Here is a 14,773-nt window from a genome sequence, read left to right on the forward strand (position 1 = left end):
AGAAAAAGAAAAAATCCCCTACAAAAATTAATGACACACCTTATTTTACTACTTCTAGATGAAATGGAATCTGTTTCTTCCTTTATTACTTAATCTCACATTTGTTACTATCAGGAATATTTCATGATGTTAGTCAACATTTTCCTCCTCTTAGTGCCATCACAATATTGCTACTTACAATTCTCTGTATATTGAATTTTCACTCTGGATACTTAGAAAATTATATATGTGTAAAAGACATCTGGACCCTTGTAGAGAATACTATTTTAGTTAGCATGGCTTAATTGTTTGCATAGGTCCTGAGCACTAATTCAAATACTAGTTCGTTTAAAATAGGTATAAAGTTGGTACAAGATTCCTTTTTTATAATCTACTATAAACTTAGGTTGATTATTTATAATTCCTTTTTTTTAAAGAACAGTCTTTCAATAATATAAGCGTTCAATTTATAGTATAGTGACTTCAGATTTTATTTGAAAAAAACATTAAAAATATACAACGATACTTATGGTTTTGCTGATTATTGTTGAGGGCCTTAATGAAGAACAACAAAAACTTCCTTAGAAAGAACTGTCCATCTTAAGAATGAGTGGACAAAAAATAATTCTAAGAGGTCTTAAGAGGGATGACTGAATACCTGTTAAAATACTATATGCTCTGAAAGAAATCAATATAGTTAGTAAGCAAACTTAGTTGCACTGATTTTCAATGTTGCATTTTTAACAAAGCATACACACACAAAAAGGTCCCAACTACCATTTTAGCTCATAGAGCCTATTCATGGATCTGGTGCTGGAAGACACCTCAGAAGCAATCTAATCTCACCCTTCACTCTATACATGAGGACTAGATAGCTAGCTATTAGGTAGAAAGGTGGGTAGGGAGATAACATAGATAAGAGATATGTTTTGTTTTTTGAATTCATTTACCTGTTTTTTGTCATTTGATACTCTGGCCACATCTGCATTATCTCCCAAAGGTCCAAGTTCATCCTCTTCCTTTCTCTGATTAACAACAAAATTTTTAAAAGGTTAACATCTAATAAGCATATTCTGTTTAGTGCTAGGTCTACATTTTCTTTAGCAATATTCTTTCCTTTCATTTTTAAGAAATAATAAGAACTTTCACTTATTTTCTTGAGGCCTCCCTTTGAAAATATTCATATACAATAATTTCTTTGTGTTGATATTCTTTGAGTACAGATTTTAGACAAGTTTTTTATGTAGCCAATGCTGTCTTTTTCCCTAGGCATCTACATCTTCTATTAAGACAAAATTTTCTCCAGGAAAATGATTTCAGAGTTCATTACCAAGAAGCCTACTACTTTGAGAGTTTTTAAAGCTAATTTCTTATTACTTATACTAAATTTACTAATTACAAATGAAGGGCCTAACAAATTTTCACTTTCAATCAATTCTTTATTCTTCTTTAAGAAGCAAATCAAGTATAGTTTCCCCTCTAGGTGGCCTTCCAACTTCAAAATTGAAATGACTCTCTATAGCCTTTAGAAAAATTATGAAATGTAATTAATAAGAACTGAAACAATATCAGTTCTTTTTACTAAAGATAAAACTGAGGGAAATATAATTAACTCAGAGTCTAAAGCTAGGCATACGGCTGTCTGTACCTAGAAGGCAGAAAGCTTAAACAAATTCTCAGTTATTTCTACTTCAATGTCATTCTAATTCTTAAACACTGATAACTAACTTACATTTATGTATTAAGATTTACAAAGTACTGTACAGGCATTAATAATCATAAAGTTTTTATTAAGCATCTACTGTGCTAGGTGCTAGAGATAGAAATACAAAAGTGAAACAGAGGGTGATACTATATATTCACAGATATGTAAAAATAAGATAATATATATGTGTATGTGTATATGTACTCCCTCTCTATGTCTCTCTCTCTTGATTTGGACAGAAGGCACTAACTAACTGTGGTGAACCATGGAAGGTCTCTTGAAGGAGGTGGAACTTAACTTCTGCCTCAAAGGGAAATTATGGGTTGCAAGAGACAGAAGAGAGGATATTCAATGTGCAGCGGAGAGCCTTTGTGAAAATATGGAGGTGGGAGATGAAATGCCATATAAAGGAAATACCAAGTACTCCAGTTTGACTAGAGAATGTAAAGGAAAGTAATGGTTAATTATCCTAGAAAAATGGACACTTAAAGCCATATAACACATAGCCCCAGAGAAACTCATCTTACAGTCATCAGGGAGCCATTAAAAATTCTTGAGCAGAAGGGCAGCGACATGATTAAAAGTGTGCTTTGTGAAAAAAAAAAAAGTTTGGCAGCTATGTCGATGATGGATTGGATAGGTAAAGACTTGAGGGTGGGAGACCAATTAGGATAATAATCTAGGTCAATAGTGTTGAGGACCTAAACTATGGAAGAGGATTTATGAAATGAGTGATGAGAAGAGGGTAGATATTTTAGATATTTTAAAAGATACTTTAGAGGCAGAATCAATAAGACTTGGCAACTAATTTCCTACAGGAGGTGTGGAAGGAATTGACAGAATTTGAAGATACTTGCCGTATCAGCAGGAGACTTCTATCCCAAGAATAGATTACTGCACTCTGACTGACTAACAGAGATTATGCTATGTTATGATAGTTTATGCCAGAATCATCGGAGTATTCAAATGAGAATACTTATTTTTCAGGCTGGCTATGAAATTCCTCACTAACGTGGTGTAACAACTAAACAAAACCTTTGAAATACACTAACACTTTACCAACCTGAAATGTTCAGCCTGTAAACAAATTAGAATTTGTCCTTCAAATCTGTTTAAAAGTCACTTGTCTGGAATTTGAAATGCATTTTCCTTACAGAAATGTTATAGTGGTTAAATTTCTAATCCAGTTTACAAAAACCTATTTAACCATAATGTAGCTGAAATACAAGCCACTAACTATTATGAGCTCAAAGCTGATAGTGGAGTGGGACGGGGTAGAAGTAAGGACTAAGGAGAAGCTCCAATGGCTGGTCAACTCCTACAACAATGTCAGAAGGAGGCTCTTTCAAGTCTGGCACCAGCAGTTCTGGGAAGCAGGGGAGTGCAGGAGTAAAGGTAAATGGGAACAGAATTGATTTAGGTGTAGAGATCTTTTCCTAAGTCATATGTTTGTAATGAAGGACTGCCTCTGTGTCAACATCACAGAATTTTTTTTTTAAGAGAAAACAGTCGGCTTCATTCTGCGATCCAGTTCAATAGTTCTTTCTCTGGGTGTGGCTGGCATTTTGCCTCAAGAGTTCACTGGGAATTTTTTTGGTCCTTGCATTGCTGTGAGGGGCTAAGTCTACCAGAAAAATTCCTTGCATGCTGTGGTTGTTGCTGTGTACAGAGTTCTCCTGATTCTGCTCCTTTCACTCAGCATCAGTTCGTAAAAACCATTCCAGGCCTCTCTGAAGTCTTCCTGTTCAACATTTCTTATAGCACAACAGTATTCCGTTACATTCATATACTACAACTTGTTCAGTCATTCCCCCATTGATGGGCATCCCCTTGAATTCAAGTTCTTGGCCACCACAAAGAGAGCTGCTATAAATATTTTGGTACACATAGGACCCTTTCCCATTTTTATGATCTCTTTGGGATACAGTCCTAGAAAAGCTATTGCTGCATCAAATAGGATGCACATTTTCATAGCCCTTTGGGCATAGTTCCAAATTGCTCTCCATAATGGAGCTCACAGCTCCACCAACAATGAATTAGTGTTCTAACTCGCCCACATCTTCTCCAACATTTATTATCTTCCTGTTTTGTCATGTTAGCCAATCTGACAGATGTGAACATCACAGAATTTTAGTGCTAAGATAGATGTTGGTTATCTAATCTAATTCATACCTAAATAAGAAATCTCCTCTATGATATTCTGTTTAAGAGGTCTTCCAAGTTTTGCCTAAAGATCACTGGTGATAAAAACAAAACAAAATACTACATCCTTAAACAACCTATTCTACACTTTCAGGAAATTTTTCCCGAAAATGAAACTTTCCAAGGCAAACTAATTATTTCTAATTCCTACCCACTGTTCCTCCTAAGTTCAAACAGGATAAGTCTAATTAATTACTTGTTTTTTCCAAGACAGTCCTCCATATATTTGAAGACAGCTAACACGCCCTCTGAAAGTCTTTTCCTTCCTATGCTAATCATTCCTAACCTAAACCAATCGCTCATTACATACTCTTTAGTCTGCTCACCATCTGCGGACCCTGCTGTAAGGGTGTTCTATCCTCTTTAAATCTGAACTAAATACAACACTTCACTTGTGACTGAGCCAAGGCAGAATACAGTGAGACAACTACTTCCCTCATTTTGAACATCAGATTCATATTAGTGCAAACCGACTAAGACAGTGTTAGCCTTTGGGAGGCTACCAGGTCAGACCATTGCCCCTTATTAAGCTTCCAGTTCACTAATTGATACAAAGTCATAGAGTTCCCTTTTGGTATCTGTGCAACTGATTTATTTTACATTTGTTCCTTTTAATTTCATCTTACTAGGTTTAGCCCAGTGAGATCTTTTTGGACGCTGACTCCATGATTCAATTCAACAAGTATTCATTAAGTTCATACTAAACGCTAAGCACTGAAGATTTTAAAACAAAAACAAAAAATTACCTATCTAACCCAACTTTTTTCATATGCAAATTTTGATAAGCATGTTGCACGTCTTCCTTCAAATCACTGAAAAATAAATGAACAGCTCTATGCTGTTCAACAATTAATAGGGCAATAAATCTACATTTGAAATTTTTTAAAATACAATGTTAAGGCACCATTGTGCAACCACCAACTATGACAGACTTAGCTCTTGTCAGCAACACAATGATCCAAGACAATTTCAAAAGACTCCTGATGAAAAATGATACCCACATCCAGACAAAGAACTGATAGGAATCTGAATGTAGATCAACGCATACTATTTTCACCTTCTTTGTTTTTGTGTGTGTGGTTTTTTCTTTTGTCCTGTTTCTTCTTTCACAACACAATTAGTGTGGAAATGTTTCATATGGTTGCACATGTATAACCTTTACCAGAATGCTTGCTATCTTGGAGAGAGGGGTGGCAAGGAAAAAAAATCTGGAACTCAAATTCTTTTTTCTTTTAAGTTATTTATTTATTTTAAGTTTTCAACATTCATTTCCACAAGATTTTGAGTTCCAAATTTTCTCCCCATTTCTCCCCTCCCCCCACCCCAAAACACCCAGCATTCTAATTACCCCTACCACCAATCTGCCCTCCCTTTTAACATTCCTCCCTTCCCTTATCCCCATCTTCTTTTGTCCTGTAGGGCAAGATAAATTTCTATACCCCATTACCTGTATTTCTTATTTCCCAGTTGTATGCAATAACAATACTCAACAGTTGTTCCTAAACCTTTGGTGGAACCCAAATTCTTAATGAATACTGAAAACTATCTTTACATGTAATTGAAAAGATTAAATATAATTTACACTGAAAAAATTTTAAGTTACTTAAATAAAAATTTAAATACACACACACACACACACACACAAAACATTAAAGCTTTAAAGTTCTACAAGCTACTAATTTCAAACAGGTAATGGATATGGATTTAGGCCTGGAGATTCTAAATAAAAATTTCAAACATTATATTTGAAATTTTTTTAAAGAATTGATTTCTTTATTATGGAATCTGCCAAATGAGAAAACAGAATGCCAGGAAAACTGTCAACCTAAGAAAGTTTAAGGTACGCAAAGATAATTTTTCAAAAATATAATTTAAATCATGTTAATAATGTGTCTTTATAATCATATAGCTGGTTTGGAATTATTTTTATGAAGATGTTAACAATAAGCCTAAACAGTATTATGTTTGTTCCACCTTTCTTCCTCAAGTGAACTAATTTTTAAAGACACAGTAAGGTAACTAATTACTGTGGTTATTACTAATAATATTCTCTGAAACTGAAAAGGGCTACACTGGCTTCATTACTAATCATCATTGGTATATAATTATTCATCACACACAATTCTGTACTTTTTACTATTTCTCATTCATCTCGAGAAATTAATGAAGTCTAAAGTGACTTCACATGAATTTCTTCACTTTTGTATAGGTTCTAACCTTATCCTTCTCTAATTGGTAGAGTGGAAAGATCTCTGGAGTTGGAAACTCAGAAACTGAGTTTGACTACCAGTTTTGTTATTTAAATAAAAGCTGCCCTAGGCATTTCAGCTCTCTGGGCCTCAGTTTTCTCATTCTGTAAAATGAGGGAATTAGATTACATGACTTTCAAGGTCCCTTCTTATTTTAGATCTATGATCCTGTAATATCTGTCTTACACATTTTCTGTCAAACCTTATATGGGATTATCCTTTTAATCCAGTTTTCTGAAGTCCCAAAAGCTCTCAAGAATCTTTATCTCAAAATGTCTCACTGATGTTTTACTCATAAAAGTGAATCTCAGGAACTTCATATTTTAATGAGAGAAGGAGTAAGAGATAAGCAGTAAGAACTAGCATTAAAATTCATAAGATAAATGGTAGAATTCATTTAATGAGATGTTAGATTGTAGAGAAAAAAATGGAAGATAAGAAGAGCAAAGGTTTTAGGAATAAGGGAGAGACTTAATTAAAGATGAAGACGTTATGATAGAATTTTGTAGATAATGTTTTGAGAACAGAGACAATTCAATTTTTAATCCAATTTTTAATTTAAATTTTTAATCTAATTCAACAAACATTAACTAAATACTTCCTCTGTACAAGGCACTGTACTTAAAGGGGAAAAAACATCTTTTATTGAAAATCAAGGATTTCTGTGTTAAGAGCCTGCTATCCAAGATGCAAAGAGCTAACAGAAATATTTAAGACGAAGAGCTGTTCACAATAAGTGGTCAAAGTATTTGAACAGAAAAGGTGAATTAGAAGAGGTAGCTTCTAAGAATAAGGAAATAATCAAGTTAAACCCTCACCTAACATTTTTAAGCTCCTACTATGTGCCAGGCATTGCTCTATGTTCTGGTGACAAGACATTAAAAAAACCCTACCAAAACCAGCCCCTACTTTCAATCAATTGGGGCAGATGACATGAAAACAGTTATGCACAAACAAGACACAGACAGGATAAACTGGGGCTAGTCTCAAAGGGGAGGCACAAAGATTAAGGAGGACTGGGAAAGGCTTCTTGTAGAAGGGGGGATCTTTAGCTGAGACTTGAAAGAAGGTAGGAGGCAAAAATGAGGAGGGCAAGTGTACCAGGCATGGTAAAGAACCAGTGAAAATGTTCAGAGTTGGAAAATACATTCTGTCCTTACCAGACCTAATGTAGAATGCAGTGCTCAGTTTCTGAACACAACAGATTAACAATGTCTCTAATCAGCTGAAGAGTATCCCAGGAAGAGGGCAATTACAATGATAAAGCACCTTGAGTTCATGTCATGAGGTACTGAGGAAATTAAGCATGGAAAAGACTCAGAAGGTAAGGGACTACTAATGGTCTTCAAGTATTTGAAGGGCTGTCTCATGGAAAGGGATTAAACTAGTTCTCTTTGGTTCCATAGGGCAGAACCAGGGACAATGGGTATAAGTTGCAAAGACGTAAAAGTGAGGCTTTGTAACAGAAAAGGCTTCCTAACAATTAGCTCTCTGTCACTGGAAGAAGCTGTTTTTAGTGGCAGTGAGTTTGTCTTCAAGAAGGGGCTGGATGACCAGTTGTCTGACATGTTACAGTAAGGACACTTGTCATGTATGAGTTGGACTGCACTTAAATAGGTTCCTTCTTTTTAGTCTTGTCTTCCTCCATTACATTGTAAGTTCCCTGTGGCCAGGGACTTTCTTTTTTCCTTTCTTTGTATCCACAGCACATAGCACAGTGCCTGACATAGAGGAGGCTATCTACTGACTGACTCCAAGTCCAGAGCTCTTATCTTACCAGGGCCTTGAGGCCATAGGTTCCCCAACCCTGCCCCACACTTAGCTGCTTCTCTATCATCTAAGTATATGGTGATGATAACAGCTAACGATAACTGGCATTTATGTAGTGCTCTAAGGTTGGCAAAGCACTTTACAAACTATCTCATCTTTATCCTCACAACCTGGCCCAGAGGTATTGTCATTACCTCCTTTTCCCATATAAGGAAACTTTGACAGACAGAGGCTAAGTATGTTGCCCAGGGTCACACAGCTAGTAAGTATCTGAGGCTGGGTTTGGACTCAGGACTTCCTGACTCCCAAGTCCAACCCTCTACCCACTGCACCTTCCAGCTGCAATCCAGAGATTGAGAATAGCTAAACAAAACTGTGGTACATAAATGTAGATGAATATTTATGTGCCACAGGAAACAATGAATGCAAAGGATTCAGAGAAGGCTGAAAAAACTCATTTGAACTGATGCAAGATGAAATAAGCAGACTGAGGGGAAAAATATACACATAATGACTACAACATAAATATAAAGAATCAAAAATTAAGATGAATATGTATAATAATGATGAAGCGTGGTTTTGTACAAGAGTGGTAAAATAAACTTCCCTCACATCTCCTCAGAAGTTAGGGAACTATAGGTGTGGTACGCTGCCTGTATTGTCAGTCAGATAACGTAGATGCCAACATCATATTGTCTGGTGGTACTGTCCTGTACCCAGGTATTGCTGACAGGAAGCAGAGGGGGATTACAACTCAGTAATGCTCAGTACAATGAAAATCAAGATCACTGCACTACCTAAGGACAAGTCATCTCTCTGGATTAGCAATCCCAGTCTGGCCTCCCTTGTACCTTTTTCAGCACATGTGGTTCAGCAAGCAGGTATATGATGAAATCTGGACTTTCCATTGTCCACTTCCACTGCAAATGCTTCTACCATTCTAGTGAGGTAGTGCAGTGGTTAAAGCACTGCACCTGGAGTCAGGAAGACCTAAGTCCAAATCCAACCTCAGATACTGTCTAGTTGTGTGACCCTGGGCAAGTCACTTAGCCTGTCTACTTCAACTTCCTCATCTGTAAAATGGGGATAAGAATACCTACACCTCCCAGGGTTGTTGTGAGGATAAACAATCTCTAGCACACTGTAAGTGATATTATTATTACTGTTCTAAATGGATTGGTTTTTTCATTTTTATTTTTGTCAAAGGTTGTGATATGATAAATGCTCAAAAAAAGAGATCAGATTGACAAGGCTTTATTTAGTTTTGGAAGACACTTGACTCAGGATTTAAAAATAGAATAGTGAATGTGATGAACAGTTTAAGTATGTTAGAGACAAACATTCTCAAAGTTTACAATATAATGCATTGTTACAGAGTTACTTGCCTCAATGAAGGCTGCTCTGCTCTACCAAAGGAGGAAATTACATAAACCTAGACAATGGAGGGGAAGGTAGGAAGGAAATAATATTGCTTACATATATTCTTATGTAATCTTAAAAAAAAAGGTTTGCATCTTCTGCCTTAATATTTGTTCGTTTAAAAAACCCTCAAAGCATAATGGTACCCCTCTTTTCCCACCCAGTCACCCAATACACATGTGAATGAAGTCTTTTTACAGTCTTCCTAGGAGTTCAATGGGAGTAGTTCAAAAGAAGTCAGATGTGCAGATTTAAAGAACTCACCCCAAATGGATGAAATGCATGGATTACTTGTGCTGGACCTGTGGCAGAGCATTCCAAGCCAGCATTGGTCTGATCAACCACAGCTGGACTACTCACAGGTTAGAGTTTGTCTTTCACTCTTGTCGAGGACCATGACTTCAGGGAGATGATGATACGACTTACAATTGACTTTGATTTGAGTCAGGGAGGGCTGTGCAAGGTCACCAGCCTCACTTTCTCCTCCTAAGCTATCTTGAGTCCAGTGGCCACTTATCCATCAGGATGACTGATGATGGCTTAAGTTACAGTGGGAGACCCTGGCCCTTTTAGGCTAAGGTCTTTTCAGGTTCTCACTTTGAGTGAAGCAAAACCCATCCAATGAATAGGCCTCTTTAAGAAAGGAGTCAGTCAAGAGGTGGCCCCTTTAATTAAAAAAAAAAAAATCAAACTAGGAGAGAAAGACTCTCAGGGTTGCTGTTGAACAAAGAAACTACTTACATTTTCTCAGAGCCAGAAGGGTCCAAAAAATAACCTATTGTCATCCAATCCATAAGATCCAGGATGAACTGGGTTTAAGGTTTGGTCTTTGAGAAAGAACAGTTTACTTGGCTAGTTAGACACACTGTAACTTGACTCTAACATAATGATGTCATTTTGGTCCTTTTGAAGAATGAAAGACAACAACCAACCAATCAACCAGGAGTTGAATGAAATTAGTGCCAGTTTTTGAAAGAGGGGAGGAACTTTACTTGTATCTTTCACTTAAGGCTAGCTCAAATAAAAGCGCACGTTAAAAAAGAAAAACAAGGGGAAAACACTAGGCAATCCCAGTATATATTTATGAGGACTGAATATATCTTCTCATTCCACTGGCTTCTGCTTGCAAAATGTAAGCACTGTTATACGCTTCTAACCTATTTTAATTCTACCTAACCAGAGCAATGATCACCTATGTATAGACTGTCTGCTATAAGAAACCTTGCATGTTTTCAGGGAGTCAGAAGTAATGCAACACATCAACGCTGCCCAGAAGGGGCTTACAATCCAACGAAGGCAAAGCTGATTCATGTTCAACAATCCAAGGTAAAAGGCAAGTGAGTATTAAATTACGTTCCAATTAAAACACAAGGTCAGCACAGCTCCTGAACACTTCTCCGAGTTTCCCACCAGGATATCCCCAAGCTGCGTACAAACGTCAGAATACATCTCAGGGCCGCTCGCACATTTCCGCACCTTCTGCTTCAAGGTAACCAAGTCTGGGGGGCCACCCGGGGCAACGCTGGCGGAGGGAGGGGGCAGCGGCGTAGCAACAAAACCCTACCTGCGCTTTCTGCCTCTTCTCCGCTGCTGGGAAGAGCTCCATCCAGAGACTGAGCAGAGTGAAAAGGTTGACTTTAGAGAGCCTCGGCATTTGGCCTACAACGACAGAAAACACACTTAAAAACGCTGCCAGCGCCCCGAAAACAAGCCTTCAGAGCGGCTCGGCTCGTCCCTCGGAGAAGGAACCAGGAGGTGGTGAGGGGAAGCCACGTCTCGGGGTCCGGGGCTGGGCCGTGCGCTGCCCACCTTTCCATGCCAGCCGGAAGGGGCAGCCCCCGGACAACAGCGCGGCGGCCATCCCTAACGGAAAGCAGCGGGCGGCACCTATCGCGGGGGCGGCACCGGCGAGTCCTCGGGAGGAGAAAAGAAGACGAGGTCAGGGGCTGGGGTGAACGGAGGGTCAGGAGGTCAGAGGAGCGGGCGGGGCTGCGGGCGGGGGCTCCCCCGCCTCCTTTCAGGCCCGTCCCGGCTCGGAGGGAGGCAGGGGCGCGAGCTCCGGGAGGAAGCGAGGGAGCGCCCCGCAAGACGGTCGAGCCGGGGTCTCCGGGACGGCGCCGAGGAGAACTGCCGGAGGAAGCCGGAAGGGCAAGGCGGAGCTCCGGGGCTCGAGGTCAGGGTCACGGTCAGGGCGCCCAGGCACTCACCGGTCATACTGCCAGTCTGCGTGCTCACTGACCGCCCGGCCCCCGCACTCTCCAGATTTTGCATCTGCTCTGCTTCTTTCATCCCGACCCCAGAGGTCTCTGCCGCCCGCGGGACTCCCCAGCATCAGGCATGATCCCGGCCCCCCTGCAGGGGGCCCCTTCCGCCTTCTCCCGGCAACGGTAAAGCAACGGCCTCCCCGGCGCGCGACGATGACGTCACGCCCCCGCCACGCTCCCTCGCCGCCTGGCGCATGTCTGTGACGCGGGGGCCGGCGCGCCAGGGCGGGGTGAAGAAGGAGGAGGGAAGGAGCGGGGAAGAGCCAGAGGAAGGGAAGGGGCAGGCCTTGCCCAATCCAGCCTTCCGTCAGACCCCCTACTCTTGTTCTGGGCCTACCTCTGTAACCCCTGATTGGTATCGGGGGGTCACACGGCTATTGTATAACCCAGGCGTAATAATTATGGTGAGCTGAAAGATAACGTGGTCAAGACTGACGAAGTGCTTGTCTCACCCGCGGGGTGGGATGGCGGCAAAAGGTGGATGACGTCAGCGCCGGCGCGGACCCCGAGGAAGGAGAATTTCTGCCCGTCCGGAGGGACGGAGTCCAGCCTTGGGGGAGGGAAGAAAGAGCCCCTCACTGTGCGCAGTCGTTTTAAAGGCCATTCATTGGAGTTCAGCTTTTTCAGAACGCCGAGGTCCGGGCGAACAAACGAGCTGCCTCCGTATTTCTGAAGAGTGAGTCCCGGGGACGACATCGGGGACCCCGGACAGGGGCGGAGGCGTGTCCTGCAGGCTCCCCAGCACCCCCAGTTCTTCACTTCTCTGTGCGCTGGGCTCTCCTTTACATTCTCTGCCTTAGTGATAGGTCTTCTTCTGCACGTCTACACAGATGAGTGCTGGATCCGGGGGTGGGGAGCCTGCTGTGTGGGAAAGGCCAAGGGTTACGGAACAAAGCCTGTCGTTAAGGGATTTGTTCTGCGAAGTTTGGATTCAGTCAGAGGACCTAGAGGGCCACGTGTGGCCTCGAGGCTGCAGGTTCTGCCAGCCCTGACCTCCCTTCTGAGCACCAGGTCCGTATTTATTTACCTGGCTGTAGAGCATGTCTACGAGGGTGTGCCACTGGAACCTCAAATTCACGTCTCCCCAAACGTCCTCCTTCTGACTTCGTTCTTTCTGTCCGGTGTCCCATGTTCAGACTTTTAACTATTCCCACTTCCTCATCTCTTGTGCCGAATCGGTTAACTAGTCCTATCAATTTTACTTTTGCAAGATCTTTAACAAAATCTTTGTCCTCCTTTCTACTTCCCTTGCCGTTGTTCTTACGTAGGTCCACCTTACCACTTACCTGGACTGTTGCAATAACCTTCTCTAACTAATATTCTTTCTAATTCGTCTCTCCAAATCCATGCTTGGTACTGCCAAGCTAATCTTACACCGGATCTGGTCATTTTGTGTTTCTGCTAAAAAAAAAAAAATCATCAACAGCTCCCTATTTTTCAGTAAAGAGGCCTTTCATAATGTATCAGTCTACCTTTTACAACCATATTTTATATGGTGCCTTCCACATTCCCTCTAATGACACTAAATTACTCTTTGTTTCCAAAAGCTTGATGTATTGGACATGCTATTAAAAAAAACTTGAGCAACAACTTTTAAAATCCCCAACGCAATAACAAAGAATTCTGAAAATTAAAGATGGAATTAATAAAACTGTAAGCAAAAAGACCATTTAATGAATAAGTAAAACTAGGAGCTGAGTTTTTAAAAATATAAAATAGGTAAACTGCTAACTGACTTGATTTTTTAAAAGAAACAAAATTGTATTAAAAAAAGAGCATTTCATGCTCTAAATCACTATTGGTTAGAGAGATGCAAATCAAAACAACTCTGAGGTACCACATCACACCTATAAGATTGGCAAACATGACAGAACAAGAAAATGATAAATGCTGGAGAGGATGTGGGAGAGTTGGAACACTAATTCATTGTTGGTGGAGCTGTGAGCGCATCCAACCATTCTGGAGAGCAATTTGGAACTATGCCCAAAGGGCTACAAAAATGGGCATACCCTTTGACCCAGCAATATCGCTACTAGGACTATATCCCCAAGAGATCATAAAAATGGGAAAGGGTCCCACATGTACAAAAATATTTATAGCAGCACTCTATGTAGTTGCCAAAAACTGGAAGTCAAGGGGATGTCCATCAATTGGGGAATGGCTGAATAAATTATGGTATATGAATGTAATGGAGTACTATTGTGCCATAAGAAATGATGAACAAGAAGACTTCAGAGAGGCCTGGAAGGACTTATATGACCTGATGCTGAGTGAAAGGAGCAGAACCAGGAGAACTTTATGCACAGCAACAACCACAGTGTGTGAGAGTTTTTTCTGGTAGACTTAGATTTTTGTAATAACACAAGAACTTCTGAAAAAAAAAAAAAATCCCAATGGTGGACCTCAAGGCAAAATGCCTTCCACACTCAGAGAGAGAAATATGGAAGTCACTCACATAATGTAGCAGATCATGTTTGTGTATGTGTATCTGTTTGTGTATCATGTTCTGATTTGTTATACAGATTCTTTCATTTATCTTAGTCTGACTACATAGCATGACTATAGTGAAAATATACTCAATAGGAAAGTAAATGTAGAATCTATACAGAATTGTATGCAGTCGTGGGGAGGGAGGGAGGTAGTGGGGGGTGGGTGGGGAGGGATAAAATCGCAATTGTATGGCAGTGATTGTTAAACATTAAAAAAATAAAAAAATTAATAAATAAAAAAAAAAAAGAGCATTTCAGCATTTGAAAAGAAAATAAAGGAAATTATTAGAAGCCATTTTATCCAAACAACATTATAACTTAAAATAAAGAGATAAATACTTAGGAAAAGTGTAAAATACCCTGATTGACAAAAGAAAAAAAAAAGATTTTAAATAACCCACATATCAGAAAAAGAAATTGAATAAGTCATAAGTGAACTCTCAATTAAAAAGTAAACAAATTCCAGGACAAGATAGATCCACAAGTGAATTGTATCAAATATTCAGAGGACAATTTCAATACTATATAAATTGTTTGCACAATAAGAAAAGAAGGCACCTTTTTAATCTTTTATATGACAAAAATGTGATCTTGGTACCTAAACCCAGGAGAAACAAAACAGAGAAAGAAAACAATACCAATATCCTTAAAGAACATTGATGCAGAAATTTTAAATAAAATATTATCAAAGATGCT

The 14,773-nt window shown here is 39.6% G+C and overlaps 1 protein-coding gene across 5 annotated transcripts in view; it reads right to left on the reverse strand.

Moving 5' to 3' along the window:
• The window catches only part of CDADC1 (cytidine and dCMP deaminase domain containing 1), a 74,847-nt gene extending 60,877 nt beyond the window's left edge, over positions 1-13,970 (reverse strand). For 3 of the 5 annotated variants that reach the window (XM_072610520.1, XM_072610519.1, XM_072610516.1), the window contains exons 1-3: positions 12,041-13,970; positions 10,889-10,983; positions 930-1,004 (exon numbers count right to left, since the gene is read on the reverse strand). In XM_072610520.1, coding sequence (XP_072466621.1) covers positions 930-1,004; positions 10,889-10,983; positions 12,041-12,284 — 414 coding nt within the window. In that variant the 5' untranslated portion in view covers positions 12,285-13,970. Of the gene's footprint in view, positions 1-929; positions 1,005-10,888; positions 10,984-11,133; positions 11,334-11,531 lie in introns of those variants that run through there. The other 2 variants (XM_072610517.1, XM_072610518.1) reach the window with 2 other exon arrangements.
• Between the last annotated feature and the right edge of the window lie 803 nt (positions 13,971-14,773).

Source organism: Notamacropus eugenii, chromosome 5, assembly GCF_028372415.1.
Source record: "Notamacropus eugenii isolate mMacEug1 chromosome 5, mMacEug1.pri_v2, whole genome shotgun sequence".
Classification (NCBI taxonomy): domain Eukaryota; kingdom Metazoa; phylum Chordata; class Mammalia; order Diprotodontia; family Macropodidae; genus Notamacropus; species Notamacropus eugenii.